Source organism: Schistosoma haematobium, chromosome 3 (assembly GCF_000699445.3).
Source record: "Schistosoma haematobium chromosome 3, whole genome shotgun sequence".
Classification (NCBI taxonomy): domain Eukaryota; kingdom Metazoa; phylum Platyhelminthes; class Trematoda; order Strigeidida; family Schistosomatidae; genus Schistosoma; species Schistosoma haematobium.
The window spans coordinates 12621855-12637889 of NC_067198.1; the positions used below are offsets into that span (position 1 = coordinate 12621855).

General features: G+C 34.5%; 1 protein-coding gene across 1 annotated transcript in view; it reads left to right on the top strand.

The window, feature by feature from the left end:
- The window catches only part of MS3_00005016 (uncharacterized protein), a 39742-nt gene that overhangs the window by 5475 nt on the left and 18232 nt on the right, over positions 1–16035 (top strand). Inside the window, exons 2-11 of the mRNA XM_051213026.1 lie at positions 609–772; positions 1084–1228; positions 1266–1369; positions 1412–1609; positions 1651–1770; positions 4471–4622; positions 10256–10331; positions 12764–12997; positions 14596–15008; positions 15121–15489. Coding sequence (XP_051068962.1) covers positions 683–772; positions 1084–1228; positions 1266–1369; positions 1412–1609; positions 1651–1770; positions 4471–4622; positions 10256–10331; positions 12764–12997; positions 14596–15008; positions 15121–15489 — 1901 coding nt within the window. The 5' untranslated portion in view covers positions 609–682. The remainder of the gene's footprint in view (positions 1–608; positions 773–1083; positions 1229–1265; positions 1370–1411; positions 1610–1650; positions 1771–4470; positions 4623–10255; positions 10332–12763; positions 12998–14595; positions 15009–15120; positions 15490–16035) is intronic.

The following is a 16035-nucleotide window of genomic DNA, read 5'->3' on the forward strand; positions in this document are numbered from 1 at the left end:
AGCAGATGTATTTTACTTGTCTTTAAACCTCCGCTCCATTTTATTTTCATGTTTCATTATAAGCTTTCATACTAATCTAGAGACCATTCTCTTTTGAAAAACTCTAGATCATTTTTATTGATCCTGATGTATCAACTTTTCAATTTTACGAGATAAGTTAACTGAACTGCCATCATCCAATTCAAATGTTTAGATCTGTATAAGATACTTGTAAATTTATACCGATAAAGCACACAACTTGAAGAAAACCACTTTGCTAATGATATCCGTGTTTTCTAAAATTCTTCAGAACAACCGTCGAAAACCTGCAAAAGCAAAGAAATCAGTCCTGTTATGACATTATATATATATATATATATATATATATATATATATATATTACTAAAACACTTAAAATAGTAAGCTGATAAAGAAAAAAACCACTTTTGTTATAAAATAATTATTTCATCTTCATCCTCTAAATGTTACCTTTAATAATCTAAAAGACCGCATCACCAAAGAGTTGGTACTATTCCCAAACACCATTCCCTGTATTTTAAGTCAGCTGAAGGTCTCTTGTTAGTGAATTATACAAGCATATTATCATACGTTCGATTTCTCAATTTCAGATTGTTTTTCGTTGTCCGTTGATTTATTCTGAACTAGTTGTTTTACTGATCACTCAAATACTAGTCTTTAGTGGATGGCTAAAATGCATTTTGTGGAGGTTTTAAAGTGCTGGGAAGATTGCAAATCACTGGAGAATTATGATAGTCTACCAACAGTGATTAATGTAAGTAACAAGTGATTAAACTTTTAAAATATTTGAAATTTGCACTTTTCATTTGTTGCCCTCTTCATTTAAGTATTTGTTTTATCAGTAGATGGTTTTTATCCAGGAGTTCTAACCAGGCTAAAAATATTTTTTATACATTCACTAGAAATCACCAAAAGAGATGGTAACTATGTAAATCAAATTGTACTAAAAAAATCATTGATTTTTCTAAACCGATTTTTTGGACGCTTATGTAATTTCGTCTTATGTTCTCAATTGTGTGATAGTTCTAATATCCTTTTATTCCTTTACACATTTATTTTAAACAGACCTACATACAGTCTTCGAATGCCCGCATATATTTAACTTCCGCTGATGATGTAAAATCTTTAAACTCCTTGATAACAGCTGGTTTTTGTGACGAGTATTGTGCAGCTACACAGAATGTCATTATTGATCTTATTATTTTTTTTGGTAAGTTGTTTGTTCTCGTACTAATATACTATTCTAGGCAACAATGTACAAACACGATATCAACTTTTAACATATTTCTCTATACTAAAGCCACTGATTTATGGCGTTATTTCGGATTCTATAATTTGTGATAAAATAAAGGTATTTCATATTAGTGTTCATGTTTAACTTGACTACTAATAGTTACTTGAAGCATTACAGTTATACACAGAAAATTTACATAATTTAGATGTACCAATAGAACCGATTCTATTTTCTCGTGCACTTAACTATATCATTCGTATTATCCATTCAAATGATGACTTGCTAGAACCAGCTCTTGGTATACTGGCAAATCTATCTCATTTTTCAAATCTTGTGAAACAAACACTAACAAAAAAGGTAGTTTTCACAGTATTACTTATATAAATGATATATTATAGGAAGATTTTGAAGCCTTACGCAGTTGCCTACTTCGTATAATAAGTTCAGATCAAGTAAGCCGTTCTGCTTTGGTTTTCTCTGTTGCTGTGAGATTCCATTTGTGGAATTCTGCCGATAAAGTAAGTTTGGGTATCTCCTTTGATAAAGTTATCACATATGTTCATAGCTAACCATACTACTTTTGTGCTTGTTTACTTAGTCTAAATCTTTGTTAGGAAATAACATTAGTTCTCATCTTAACATTGTAGCCTTCCAGCATATTCAATTCATCATAGGAATAACAGCATATATAATAACTGATAGTAGAAGATCACAAACGTTCTTGAATAACAAACCTCAGATTAAAACTCATTTATACTAAAAAGCTCGCTACATCTGGCTTCATGAAAAGAACGTTTGGTGGATAGAACTGCTTTTGAATACAAAATTTTGATTGCTTTCTACCTACAAATTCTTATATAGGGATAAAAAAAAATCCTGCATGGCGTGTTCTGGTTTACTAAGCTCCTGTGAAACATGGTTGCTGAAGTTTGAAGTTAGAAGAGTAAAAGTATTTTATCGTATACATTTCAAAAGTTTCCTTTTCGTGAAGTAAAATCTCTAATTTAAGACGATATATGTGTTTTTAGATAAAAGTGGTTAATTGGTTTACAAGATTGTGAATCTATCCAAAAAAGTGAGTAAATAAATCCCTATGTATTTGAGTATATTAAGTCAGTCAGCAACAACGTAGAACTTCGTACGTACATCAATTCCAGTTATCATACCACATTAGCACACATACAATTGTCGATTCAAATCCCTAAGTGGAAAATGTAGTAAAAGTATAAGCAGTATTCGGAAAGATTAGGTTTTGAAGATGTTATTCAAGGAGTATCGTTCAGTGAAATAAATTCGGAAAAAGAAACAAAACGGTCATGAAGAATTCAGAAGATTAGGATTTGGGAGAACACAAAGAGTGGATGCACCTGCGCCATTGCAAACGATTTTGAGCCATATCATTCAAGGTCTCTAACCATCGGTTGCTATCGCCTCGCGGATTCCAACCAGGTAGTCTATATCTACCAACATGGCTCAGTCCACTTGTCAGTAACTTCGTAGAGGCAAATTTCCCTTATATCTGACTCCAATAAATGATATCCCGTTAACTGAGTATTTAACGCTGGCTAAATCTCCTAGTAGAGTTCTGGATGTACTCGAGATTATTCAGAAGCCTGAAAACCAGTTGTAGAGATATTTTATTGTTAAAGCTTAATAAAATCCGCAAGCATACAGCAAGCAAGTACACAATGAAACCAAGAGTGTGTGTATGTGTGTGTTAATCAAGTGTGGATGAATTATTGATTGTCTGTGTATTAAAACCAATGGGAGAATAGATTAAAGTTGATGTGCAGACATGTGCTCAATCAGACTCACACAGAAATTTACATAGTGGATTAAGTGTGTAAATTACAATGAGCAGATAAACAATACAGTAGTTGAATGGGCTTACTACTACTTCATGGATTTGTGCCATTTTTTGGTCTGGCCGCCCCTGGCTTTCTTCCAACCTACTCATACACAATGAAACATCGCACGTCGGGGCACTTGGTGGTTGGGCATACGTAACACGTATCTCAGCCATCTCAACTGATGAAGTTTCACTACTTCATCAATTGATTTGCCATCTTTACCTGGTACCCGTTTCCTAACAACTACATTACTTACTCGGTGGTCCCAGGGATATACTAGTAATGCTTCGAAGACACCTATGATCGAATACTAGAAACTTACGAATATCCTCTACTCTTACCGACCATGTTTCACTACCATAAAGTAGGACAGAACGAACTGCTATGCAGTAAACCCGTCCTTTGGTTGGTAGAAACTAGCCGAGCCTTCTGTATCCGTGCTGAGATTTCGTCACACACCAGACCACAAGAGCTGATTAGACTCCCAAGATAAGTGAAGCGGTCGACACGCTCAACTACTTCACTAGCTATCATTAGTTCGGGTGTCGATGCAACCCAATCCTGATGCAAAATGTTTACTCAAATTAGTATATTTAAACCAAGATATGATATTAATCTGTCGTCCTTAACTCTAGTGATGTCAGGCATTTAGACTTTCTATGTCTATATTTCCCCTTTGTTAAATCTATGTATTGCATACAATTATGAAAACATGATTTGATACATCAAGGTTCGAGAGTTATACACTGTTTTACCTGTCTCCATGTATTTACAAAAATAATGTCAATTGCAATTTTGCACCTTATTTTTAGACAATCCTATATTAGCTTAGTTTTGACACTAGCTCAAACACAGGCACTGACTAGCTGTTTTTTTACAGGATATTGTATGTGAGTTTATGCATCGACATACCTGTCTATCATAATCATTAAGACAGCTAAGTTTATTTTATAAGTATGATAACAAAATCATTCCGAAAACCAGCAGAAGACTTCAGTGACTAGGCAAGTGGGAATAATTTTTGTCTAAAAAACGGTTAGTAAAAATACCTCTAAATTATGACGTAAAAGTTCCAAAGTTATATCTCAAACAGTTAGTTTTTGATGACTTTCTATTCTTACATTAACTGGGTCCACTAAAAGTGTCGTAAAAAAATCCCTCATACACAACATACATGTGCTTACTACAGGTTATAACTGTTTACATCAGGATACTACAGTGAAGGTAAACTTTGTAATCACATTCCCAAGAGTATAATTGTACTATAAATTTCTTTTCTATGAGTTTATCTATTACAAAATTGAATAATCTCAAGGTAGATATTTAAATCCCTTTTTACCTCTTAAAATGATCTGATTCACTGACTAGTTCTTCGAAGGTTTAAATGCTCATAGGACAATTCAAGTCTTATTTAATGTATTGTTGAATGGAGATGTCAGTGTTTGCGGTTTATGCGCTGGTGAACTTCTGGGCGATCTTTCAAGCGCAGAACCTGGATTTTTTACGTCTATACTCACCAGGTAAGCCGAAGTTTTTAGTTTTTTTAGTAATCTAAGTAGAAATTCATGTGCTGGGTTTTTGAGAGCCTTGATACAGTTTTTTTGTCTAAACAAAAGTACAAAAAGCATAGTTCTTAGCTGCAACTAAATGATTAAAGTTGAGTTCATGAACCAGTAAGCCACTGCTTCATCAATTCAGGGTGTTCATTTTCATCCCCAAAAATAACAGTGTAAACAAGAGACATTATATTCTATCAGTAAGAATATGAAAATTCGACATATAATGTTACTGGATTCAAACAAACAGCTGTTAATAAACACTTGTATCTTCTGGATGATGGCTTTCGTAATTCTCCAGGTTTCTGCCCCATACAGTAGAACTGTCTTGATATTTGTATTGAAAATCCTGACGTTGGTATTGGTTGACAGTTATTTTGAGTTCCAGATGTTCTTGAGTTGTAGATATGCTCCTCTTGCTTTGCCGATCCGCGCCTTTACATCTGCATCGGATCCACCGTGTTCAACAATGATACTGCCCAGATATGTAAAGGTTTCTACATCTCCCAAATCTTCTCCGTCAATTGTGACTGGATTGTTGCATGTTATGTGGTATCGGAGAATCTTGCTTTTCCCTTTGTGTATATTGAGACCTACTGTTGTTGAGGCTGCTGCCACACTTGTCGTCTTCTGCATTTGTTGTTGCGTTTGCGATAGAAGATCCAGATAATCTGCGAAGTCTAGATCGTCCAGCTGCATCTTAGATGTCCACTGTATCCCGTGCTTCCCTTCAGATGTTGACGTCTTCATGATCCAGTCGATCACCAGGAGAAAGAGAAAGGGTGAGAGTAAGCAACCTTGCCTGACACTGGTCTTTATCTCGATCGAGTCTGTCAACTGTCCTCTATGCACCATTTTGCAGCTTAATCCATCATAGGAATTCTGTATGATATTGACTATCTTCTGAGGCACGCAGTAGTGTCGAAGAAGCTTCCATAGTGTTGTTCTGTCCATGCTCTCAAATGCCTTTTCGTAGTCAATGAAGTTGATGTAGAGTGATGAATTCCATTCAATTGATTGTTCCACAATGATCCGTAGAGTTGCGATTTGGTCTGTACACGACCTATCCTTACGGAATCCTACCTGTTGGTTTCAAATTTGGGCGTCCACGGAGTCCTTCATCCTGTTTAACAATACCCTGTTGAAGACTTTTCTTGGTATTGAGAGAAGAGTGATGCCCCTCTAGTTATCACATTCGCTGAGATCGCCTTTCTTTGGTATCTTGATCAGGTGTCCTTCTTTCCAGTCTGTTGACACTTGTTCTTCAGCCCATATGTTGCTGAATAGAATGTGGAGTATCCTTGCATTTACTGCTACATCTGCTTTCAGTGCCTCTGCTGGAATGTTGTCTGGTCCTGCTGCTTTGCCACTCTTGATTTGTCTGATGGCCATGCTGATCTCTTCAATTGTTGGTGGGCCAACATCGATTGGGAGGTTCGTGGGTGCTACTTCGATGTTGGATGGATTCAGTGAGGCTAATCGATTCAAGAATTCTTTGAAGTGTTCTACCCACCTGTGTCGTTCTTCAATGTTGGCGATTACCTTGCTTTCCTACTTTCCACTGGTCGTCCTGGTTTACGGTAATTTCCAGACAATTTCTTTGTTGCGTCATACAGTTGTCTCATGTTTCCTTCTCTTGCAGCCTTCTCCGCCGTCATTGCTAAGTCCTCCACATGTTCACATTTGTCGGTTCTGATGCTCCTCTTCACTTACCTGTATACTTCTATGTATTCAGCTTGTACCTTGGCTTTCTCTGCTCTTGTTCGGCTGGTATTGATTGCTGCCTTCTTGTTCCTCCTTTCTTGAATCTTATCTAATGTACCAACAGTGATCCAGTGGCCCAGAACCTCATGACATGTTGAAGTGATTGCCTCTTTTATCCCTTTCCAGTTGCTCTCCATTGTAGTTCCTTCTCCATTGAGTAGATCATGAAAGGCCTGGAACTTGTTGGTGAGGACTATCTTGAATTTGTTGAGTTTGTCAGTATCCCGAAGAAAAGCAATATTAAACTTTTTTGATATTGTCCGCCCCATTGTCCAGTGCTTCTTGAGTTTCAATTTCATCTTGGCGACCAGCAAATGATAAATTGATGCTATATCAGCTCCTCTCTTGGTTCTCACATCCTCCATTGTCCTTCTGAACTTTTTGTTGATGCAGATATGGTCGATTTGGTTCTGTGTAGTGCGATATGGTGAAGTCCATGTGATTTTGTGAATGCGCTTATGTGGGAATATAGTGCCACCTATGACCAGTTTATTGAAGGCACATAGGTTTGCAAATCTCTCATCATTTTCGTTCCTTTCTCCCAGTCCGTGCCGTCCCATGATGTCTTCATATCCGGTTTTGTCCATTCCAACCTTGGCATTGAAATCTCCCATCAGAATGGTCAAGTCCTTCGTTGGTCACTTCTCGATGATTGACTGCAGCCTATCGTAGAATTGATCTTTAACGTCTTTATTGTAGTCGTTGGTAGGCGCATAGCAGTGGATGACGTTCACTGTAATTTCCTCTTTCTTTGTTTTGAAGGAGGCTTTGATGATTCTTGGTCCATATGATTTTTTTACGTTATACTATTTATTATCTCATCATGATTTTGGAGTATTCACCTAGTTCTGTGTTACACATTCCATTAACTGTAGACTATATTACCTCGGATCTGGTTATGTTCGTGTTTTCATTACTACTAATATCAATAATATTACTAGTATTAGTATTTTAATGCAATATTGGTGATATTAGTTGGCGATTGCAAAATAACTATGGAAGCATGAATAAAGTTCATATAACTGATTTACAGGAAAAAATGTCTGCTTCCCTTGTTTTTGTGTAAAACTTATTTCATTAATGTTACTATTCAACTCACTTTTGTATAGATTTATATGCTTGTTAAATAAGTCTTGAAAGTAAATAACATTTTAATCGACAAGCCACTGCTTACAATGTTTACACTGACCTGTCTGTAAAAGGATTTGGCGAATGCCACAACGTGCTATGCATTGATCTGACTACTCAATTAATGTAAGAGATTTACCGCTTAAATTTAATTTTTTATTGTTCTAATTAAATATTTATTTAATATAGTGAAAATTCCCATTTTGCCATTTGGTAAATAAAGAAGGAACGAATTGAGCGAAGAAATTTCTTTCCAATTAGTTTTTCATCATGGCTCTACACTAATATATATATGATTTACAATAATAATGTAATACTCATCGAGTGGATACGTTACGTAATAATTACATAATGACATTTAAATTAACATTAACATTGCTCAAACGTCAGAACTAATAACTTCATCAAAAGATAATGTCGAAAGATTTAAATCGACACTAGTCTAATGTTTTAAATACGTAAATCATAGACATAACACGAAAGGGATTTTGACGAAAAAACATACAGAAGCTCTAAGAAAACTTAAAACTAATGACAATTTATTAATCATGAAACCTGACAAAAGACATGAGATAGTATTCATGGATAAAAATGACTACATAAACAAAATGAAAGCCCTTTTAAATGATAAAAGCAAATTTCAGAAACTGGCTGTGAAAAACGACGTAGCAGACAAGATTGAAAAACAACTAACTGATTCACTGAAAGAAATTAAACAACAAGGTTTTATTTCAGAAAAAGTGTTTGAAATGTTGAAACCTACAGGATCAATTACACCAAGACTATATGACCTACCAAAAATACACAAAAGTGGCTCGCCCCTTCGACCAGTATTAGATATGAATAACTCAGCGTATCATACTTTAGCAAAATGATTGGTGCAAATTCTTCAACCATTACACAAAGAAATTGTCAGACAGAGTGTCAAAGATTCTTTTGAATTTGTTGATAACATAAAAAATCTATCAGTCAAGAATAAATTCATGATATCGCTTGATGTATCATCATTATTCACTAATATTCCACTACTCGAAACGGTTGATTTTATTTGCAATGAACTAACGGCGAGACACATAGAAACCCCGATTCCCGCATCCGCGATAAAACAGTTAATTCTTAGATGCACTATAAATGTCCAATTCAGATTTGACAACGAATACTATAGACAACTAGATGGAGTCGCCATGGGATCACCATTGGGCCCTCTACTGGCTAATATTTTTCTTGCAAAACTAGAAAATAGACAACTTAAAAGTACAGTTACCCATTTACCAACTTATTATCGCTATATAGATGATACTTTCATAGTATTAGAAAAAGAAAATGATAAGCACAATTTACTTAATATATTTAATAACGTTCATCCCTCAATTAACTTTACATCAGAAGATGAACAGAATAATAGCATGTCTTTTCTAGACGTCCAACTAACTAGAAGAACAGACGGAACTATAAAAAGAAGGGTACACAGAAAGTCAGCAGCAGGTCAATACACTCATTTCCACAATGCAGCTCCAATCAAATACAAAAGGAACTTGATAAAGATCTTGACACATCGTGCTAGAATGATCTGCTCTGAAGACACCATTGAAGAAGAATCGAACAATATTCGGAACCTACTCAGCCTGAATGGGTACCCCATGAAATTCATCGACAAACATATGACGGAGAAGAAAACAAGGACAAAAATACCCACCGGTCCGCAAGGAGGTATTATTCATAAAACTACAATTCGTAAATGACACCATTGAAGAAGTCATGACTCAGAGACTACAAACAGCTGTACAAAAAACATTTAATGCTGCCAAATTAAATATCATCTTCTACAACCACCCGAAAATAAGAACATCCGTTAAAGACAGACTGCCAGAATTCGCCAGATCTATGTGTATCTATCGTTTCAACTGCTCCTGTGGAGCCAGTTACATAGGGCGTACAATTTGGCACGTCCGTTACCTCATTACAGAACATCATCCGACATGACTAAGCAAAGGACAGGTGAAAGTGACTAAAAGTTCTATTCTCTCTCACTTGGTTGACACAGGTCATCAAGTAGAATTGAATAAAGCTTTTAAGGTTATCTACAATTTTCCATCAAATCTACCATATGGTTTACGAGTGCGCCTTTTGCACATTGCGGAAGTCATCATAATCCATGTTCACAAACCTGACCTTTGCATCCAAAATAAATACGTACAACCACTTTCTCTGCCCTGGCCTTCAGTATAAGATTTCCGTCATAAGAACTGTTTTTCATATTTCTTCCACTTCTTTTATTTAAATTTTTGTAATTTTGTTTCTATTGCTTTTGAACTTTATAACTTCTCAACATTCATCTCTTGATTTTTACGTAACTACTATCCTATAGACCACCCGTTAAAATTCTGTTTCATCTCTGTTTCTTATAGTACGCAACGTAGCAACTTCTTGATTTAATAATTACTTTGACTATTAATAATCCTCTTTCTTCCAATTACTCAATGTTAATTTATATGTCATTATGTAATTATTACGTAGCGTATCCACTCGATGATTATTATATTATTATTGTAAAACATATATATATATATATTAGTGTAGAGCCATGATGAAAAACTAATTGAAAAGAAATTTCTTCGCTCAATTCGTTCCTTCTTTATTTACCAAATGTTTATTTATCGCTTTCAAGCTTTAACCACAATCTTCATTGTGTGTATGTGTTTCAGCTTCCCTGCTCATAAGACCTTCATTCAAGAAGTGGTCACTCAATTAAGAGCCAAAAATACATCACTTGTTTTAAAGGTCAGTTTCAAATATTCTTCAAGTTGTTTTTATCCATATAAAAAATCATTTGATAATTAGTTAAGCCCAGAGATCACTTAATGTTAGCGGGACATAGACTAGATTAAAGCATGCTCAATGCATGATTGCTTTGCTGCACGCTGATTGGCTAATTCTTATCCAATCAGCACTAGTCGATAGTTGGAGAATACTCTGGAATCTTCTTATGTAAAAACTATAAATATACTGACGTTTTCCCTATTGTGCTTCTGACTTGCTTCTTGCTTCCATCTAACCTTGTTATTTGGAATATAATCTCCTTCCTGTTCAACCGTGTTCTGATTTGGGGACTTGTCGAGTGAATCGGTGTCCAAGAATACTAAGCAATAGGAATAGCTGGGTCATAACCGTAAGAAGAGAGAGTTATAACACTTAACGAATAGTTCACCCAAGGTTTTGTCTCATCAATATAAAATTCGACATGATTGAGTTAGACGTTCATATCTAGCATGTTACCATTGAGTTATTGAATTGTGATTAAATGACCAACACTTTCCAACCTGAGTTAATGTATGGTATGGTGTGACTTATTTTCTCCCAGTATCAGGAGTTTCTCTCAGTTACTAGCTTAGTTAACTATTAGAGGACAGTCTGTATCTATGAGTGTGTGGCTTATGAGGAATGAAGTACAATTTAATTGTGCTTAACAACGGTTTCTCTCACTAAATTAACGCAAAACAGTTGTAGAGAAAGCAGTTTGAATAAGTTAGGTAAAACGGCTACTTTTAACATTCTACATACCCCGTAGGTTTCGTTCATCTATTTCTATAATCAGTTCTCGTTACTTTGGCGCAGTATTTCCATTTCGTTAAACGGTTTAACTCAACCATTATATTAAAACATCTGTTCTATGAGGTCCTGTGCTATTAGAGACTTAAAAAAGTTGTTATACTTTGCTTCAAGTGTGAAAAAACCTCATGGTAGTCTTGTCGTACTTCTTTTCAAACCGTTTTAGGAACTCTATCCATTCACCGTGTCATTCTAACCTTGTCAGGTACTTGATAACTTTCCATGTACTTTTGTTTTTTGTGATCTTGTTAAATCCATTCATATATATGTCTGTCATTCGTACTCTAATCAGTTATCTGTAATTTATACATTATTCATCTTATATAAAGACTAACCCACCCATGATTCACTGAGTAAGCTATTAATACCACCCCACTACATATATTTTTTCACTTCATCTATCTGCCAAATGAATGTGTGTAATCTATTCATCTGAAACTCGTATTCGATTTTTTGATTTCCACATCTTTATGTGATCAATCAACAGGATTATATGGGGAGTTAATTAAGATATTTATTAAATTATTGATGTGATAGTGAAAGTACGTAGATGGTCACTGAGTGTCGACAAACAGGCACTCAGCTTACTGACTATTGAATGTAATTTCCTTTCCTATAATTGACTTCCGCTGCGAATTCAGTGTAAGTCACGGCTTATAATAGTGTGGAAGAAAGTATTGTCTAGAGTTACTCTGGTTCTCTAATTTTGGTCGTAAATCGGAGGTCTGATATAGTATGATCTAGTCTGTGTATATCGGACCGTTCGATTATCAAATCTAGCGGTATTATAAATTCTGTCACTTGGTCGTCGTATTATTAGCGTAGTATATTTTAATTCATCCGTTAAATCAATAATCATCATTATCATTCGTTCATACTGGAGTCAGACCCAATGTTCAATAACCTCATGTATACAGGAGGATAGTTTGACGTTTCTCAACCTAAAACAATTCGGTTCATTGCTGTTTGTTTCAATACCTTCCAGTTTTTCAGTGTTTGTCTCTTATCGTGATTTTGTCAGGCATGTACTTTTAGCACTCAGTTTTGTCCTCATGTATCCGTTTGTCTCTGCATTTATAAGATAGTTCATTTTGTCAATCTGTAAATGAAATACACTCATAGAAACCCTACTGAAACGCGAGTGATGCAGTTTGTAACTAGTTTTCATCATTGTCACTGGAAGTATTTTCCTTAAATGGTTAATTTCTGGATAATTGTTCCGTTTGAAAACTTTTTTCATGATGATCTAACACCAACGAACATATTGAAAAAACGTTTCTGAAATACACATTTAATGACCTTCAGTTTTTGCAGTGAATGCAACTTCCCTTTTAGACTACTGATTCAGAATCCGACGGTTCATACCTGTAACCTGAGTTAATTCATGATAAAACCTAACCAATTTTCATTAACGTTACATAATTTAAATCTTAATCTTTAATCTGATTACTGCGTTAACAGCTATGTTGACTAAATTCACTATCAAAATTAATCGATCAAACCATTCAGGTCAGAGAACGGAACTCCACCTGAATCATTCATCTAGAGTACAAACCTCTATCTTCTATACTATTAAAAATTCCCTTATGCTTTTTTCTCCCCAGTTAATTAATCTTCTTCGTATACTTTTGGAAAATTGTGTTAATTCGGGACTTGATGATTATATACGTCAACTGTTCTTTATTTCTAATGATAATAATCATAATGAAAAACAATTATTGGATAGTGATTTATATCAACCAAATGATTCACTGTTAACTTTGTTCACATTGGCTGGTGGATCGGATGATTTAATTGGTTCAGCTGCTTTGGATTTGTTAAATGAACTTGTAAGAATCGTAAGTCGAACTGTTTTGACTTCAGATTTTGTTTTGTCACTGCTTTATGACGTTTTTTTTAAAAAAGCAATAAATAATAGAATCTATTTGCTGTTGTATTTATCACGAAGTCAGTGTTATGAAATATCTGCGATCTTTTTTCCGTATTTAACTGCTTTAGATGGTATAAGTCAATTATGTCATCAACTCAAGTTAGTAATGTGAATTTTTAGAGTGTTTAAACGCATTTATGCGTATATTAGATCCCTAGTGTTTGCCTTTTACAAATAACTTCGTCGAGGTTTTAGGTGGTTAGAGGTAGCCCCCAGTATACCCTGCTTTGCTTACGTTTCGTAATAGGTGGCATTTGCAAACAAGGTTTACCTTCAATACTGAGAGGACTGATACTCCTTATTGAATTCGGAACCAGATCACCCAGCTTCACCATCTGATACGTTATCATTGAGCTATTTGGTCAGCGAGTGATCCTTTTAAATACTTCTCATACTTATTTATTTTCAGTAACGAATTGCCTGGAATTTCGAACTCTCGTCAAAACCTTTTATTAAAATTTAGTCAATATACAAGAATATTGTGGGAGTTTGAATAATCGAAAATAAAAATTTCGTTTGTCATAGGCAAATGGTGCCTTCTGTAAGGTATTATTTACTTTTTTTTCCTACTAACCAAGTTCAAGAGCAAACAAATCTATAATTTAGGCATTCAACGGCGCTTGCTATATTCGTTCTGTTATACGTTATCCTGGATGCGTAAACCAAATGTTCACCCTTCGTCATGTTCTAAAACATAGACACACTTTTTGATGTTTACAATAGTTTTCTTTGATTTTAAGGCACCATTCGACTCGGTTGATCGTGAGGTTCTATAAGAGTATCTATCATTTATAGATGCACCAAAGAAGTTCATCAACCTTGAGTAGTATCCCTACTCGAGTACTATTTGCCTAGCTAAAGCTTATGGAAAATTGTCAATCTCAAGTGGGATAGGTTAGAAGAAATATAGGGGCTGCCAAACCAAGACATGGCACCAGTTCATGAAGTTATCGGCAATCGGACTAGGCCATGTTAATAGGTATAGACTTACTGGTTAATGTCCTTGTAATTATCGTTACCAATGGTTAGAGACCTTTAATGATATGGCTTAAAATCATTCTCAATTCTGCAGGTACATTCACTCTTTATCTTCCCTTAGAACTTGTGTCTCAAAATATTCTTATATGTTTTTTATACCCGATCGTTTCTTCCACTACGTTGTATATGACTGACTGAATATGCTATCCTCTAACTCATACAGTAAAACTAGTTCAAATGCCATCACAACTACTATTGTTTGGGAAAAAGCCTCATACAAACAATGGGACTCAAAGTTGTATGCATAAACATATACTTGATAAATAAGTCGCACTGTGAGTTATTTTGTACACTGTTTGACAATTTGTAATTCACTGTCACTCATTCTGTACTTTATTAACAGTATAAAAGGTTTCTAATAAACTCTTAGATTACCTTGACTAATTACACATTTATGGTTACTACAAAGTGTAATTTGTTTACTTTTCTTTATCCAGAAATCATAATCTTGTTAATTTTATTTTTTAGCCTGACTCAAAAAACCCACCCAGTGTCACTATACCTCGTGATTTTTTATTTGTAAAAACTGTCGAAGCATTGCGCAAAATTGGTGATTTATCAGATTCTTTAACGACAACAAGTGATTGTTACTGGGATCGACTTTTTATATCAGGTCATTTCTTTCGAATTCAATTACTAATTCGACACTTGAAACATTTACTTCATCTTTTCCAAGTTGATTCATCATCGGAGTCTACATTAGACTTGACTGAATCAGATATTCTTTCTCAAATTCCTATTTTAAGTAATTTCCTATGCCAATTAGTAAATAATCATTTGGATAATAATCAACTTGTTGAAATTCTTTTAAATGATCAACATGAAGATCGACGTGTTGATTGTCATTCACTAATTACAAATAAGTCGGATATTGATTTATGGTAAGTTAACTGTTTTATCATTGATTTTAGATTTTGTATATCTTCTGTTATTTTCTATCATATGATGTATTAAAATATTTTTTTATTTTCCTTTTGTTCTTTTCCCTATTAGCCTCTTATCTTGTGCACTTTCAGCTGAATCAATCGGTCTTCTTTTTCAATGTACTGAACTTTTATCATCCTGTGTACCAATCACTACTCAGGATGATGAAGTATCTCTTACACAAGATACTCCGATTAAATCAAATCATCATTTAGACACTGATTTAAAGTTTACACAAAATATTGCTCGACAATGTGGTTATTTATTACAATCACTTATTGAACGTCCTGAAATGCCTGGTTTATTAGCATTATGTTTAACAGCTTCTAGTCCTTTTTATCAAAGTGACGATGTTTTAGGAGTGGGACTTCAGACACGTAAAGATGTCTTTCAATTGCTTAATGTAGTTCATCATGTTGAAAAATTCGATGATGATCGGTAAGTAAATATTGTATGTATATTTATTTTACAAATTTTTATTTATGTAAGTTGTTCGTATTAGTATATATTTTCTTATAATATCTGTCTCAAATAAAACTTTTGGTCTTGTGAATGGAACATCCACTGATATAACTACTTGTTGCAACTGTAGAAAAATGGCTACTTTCTATTTGAGTACTACTGAACAAATACTGATGTGTCTCGAAACAAGAAAGAAGTCACAACTTAAGTTGATGATCTTATTATGTATCTAGGATACATCTACTCTAGATAAACCGCTGTTTCCAAAAACTATTATCAAAAACAATGAGTTATATATGATCAAATGATCCAGTCAATGGATAAATTAGAATAAATTAAGCTATGCATTGGTGGACGTAAATTGGTCAATAACTAAAATGTATGTAAACAATTTACAACATCAATAGATGTAACGGCATCGACTAATTATATAAATAAATGACTGAGTTGTATATTTATTCCCTAATACTTTTTGTTTGATGCTTGAAGATAGTTTCCGTTTTATTAACTACTGAATTGTGT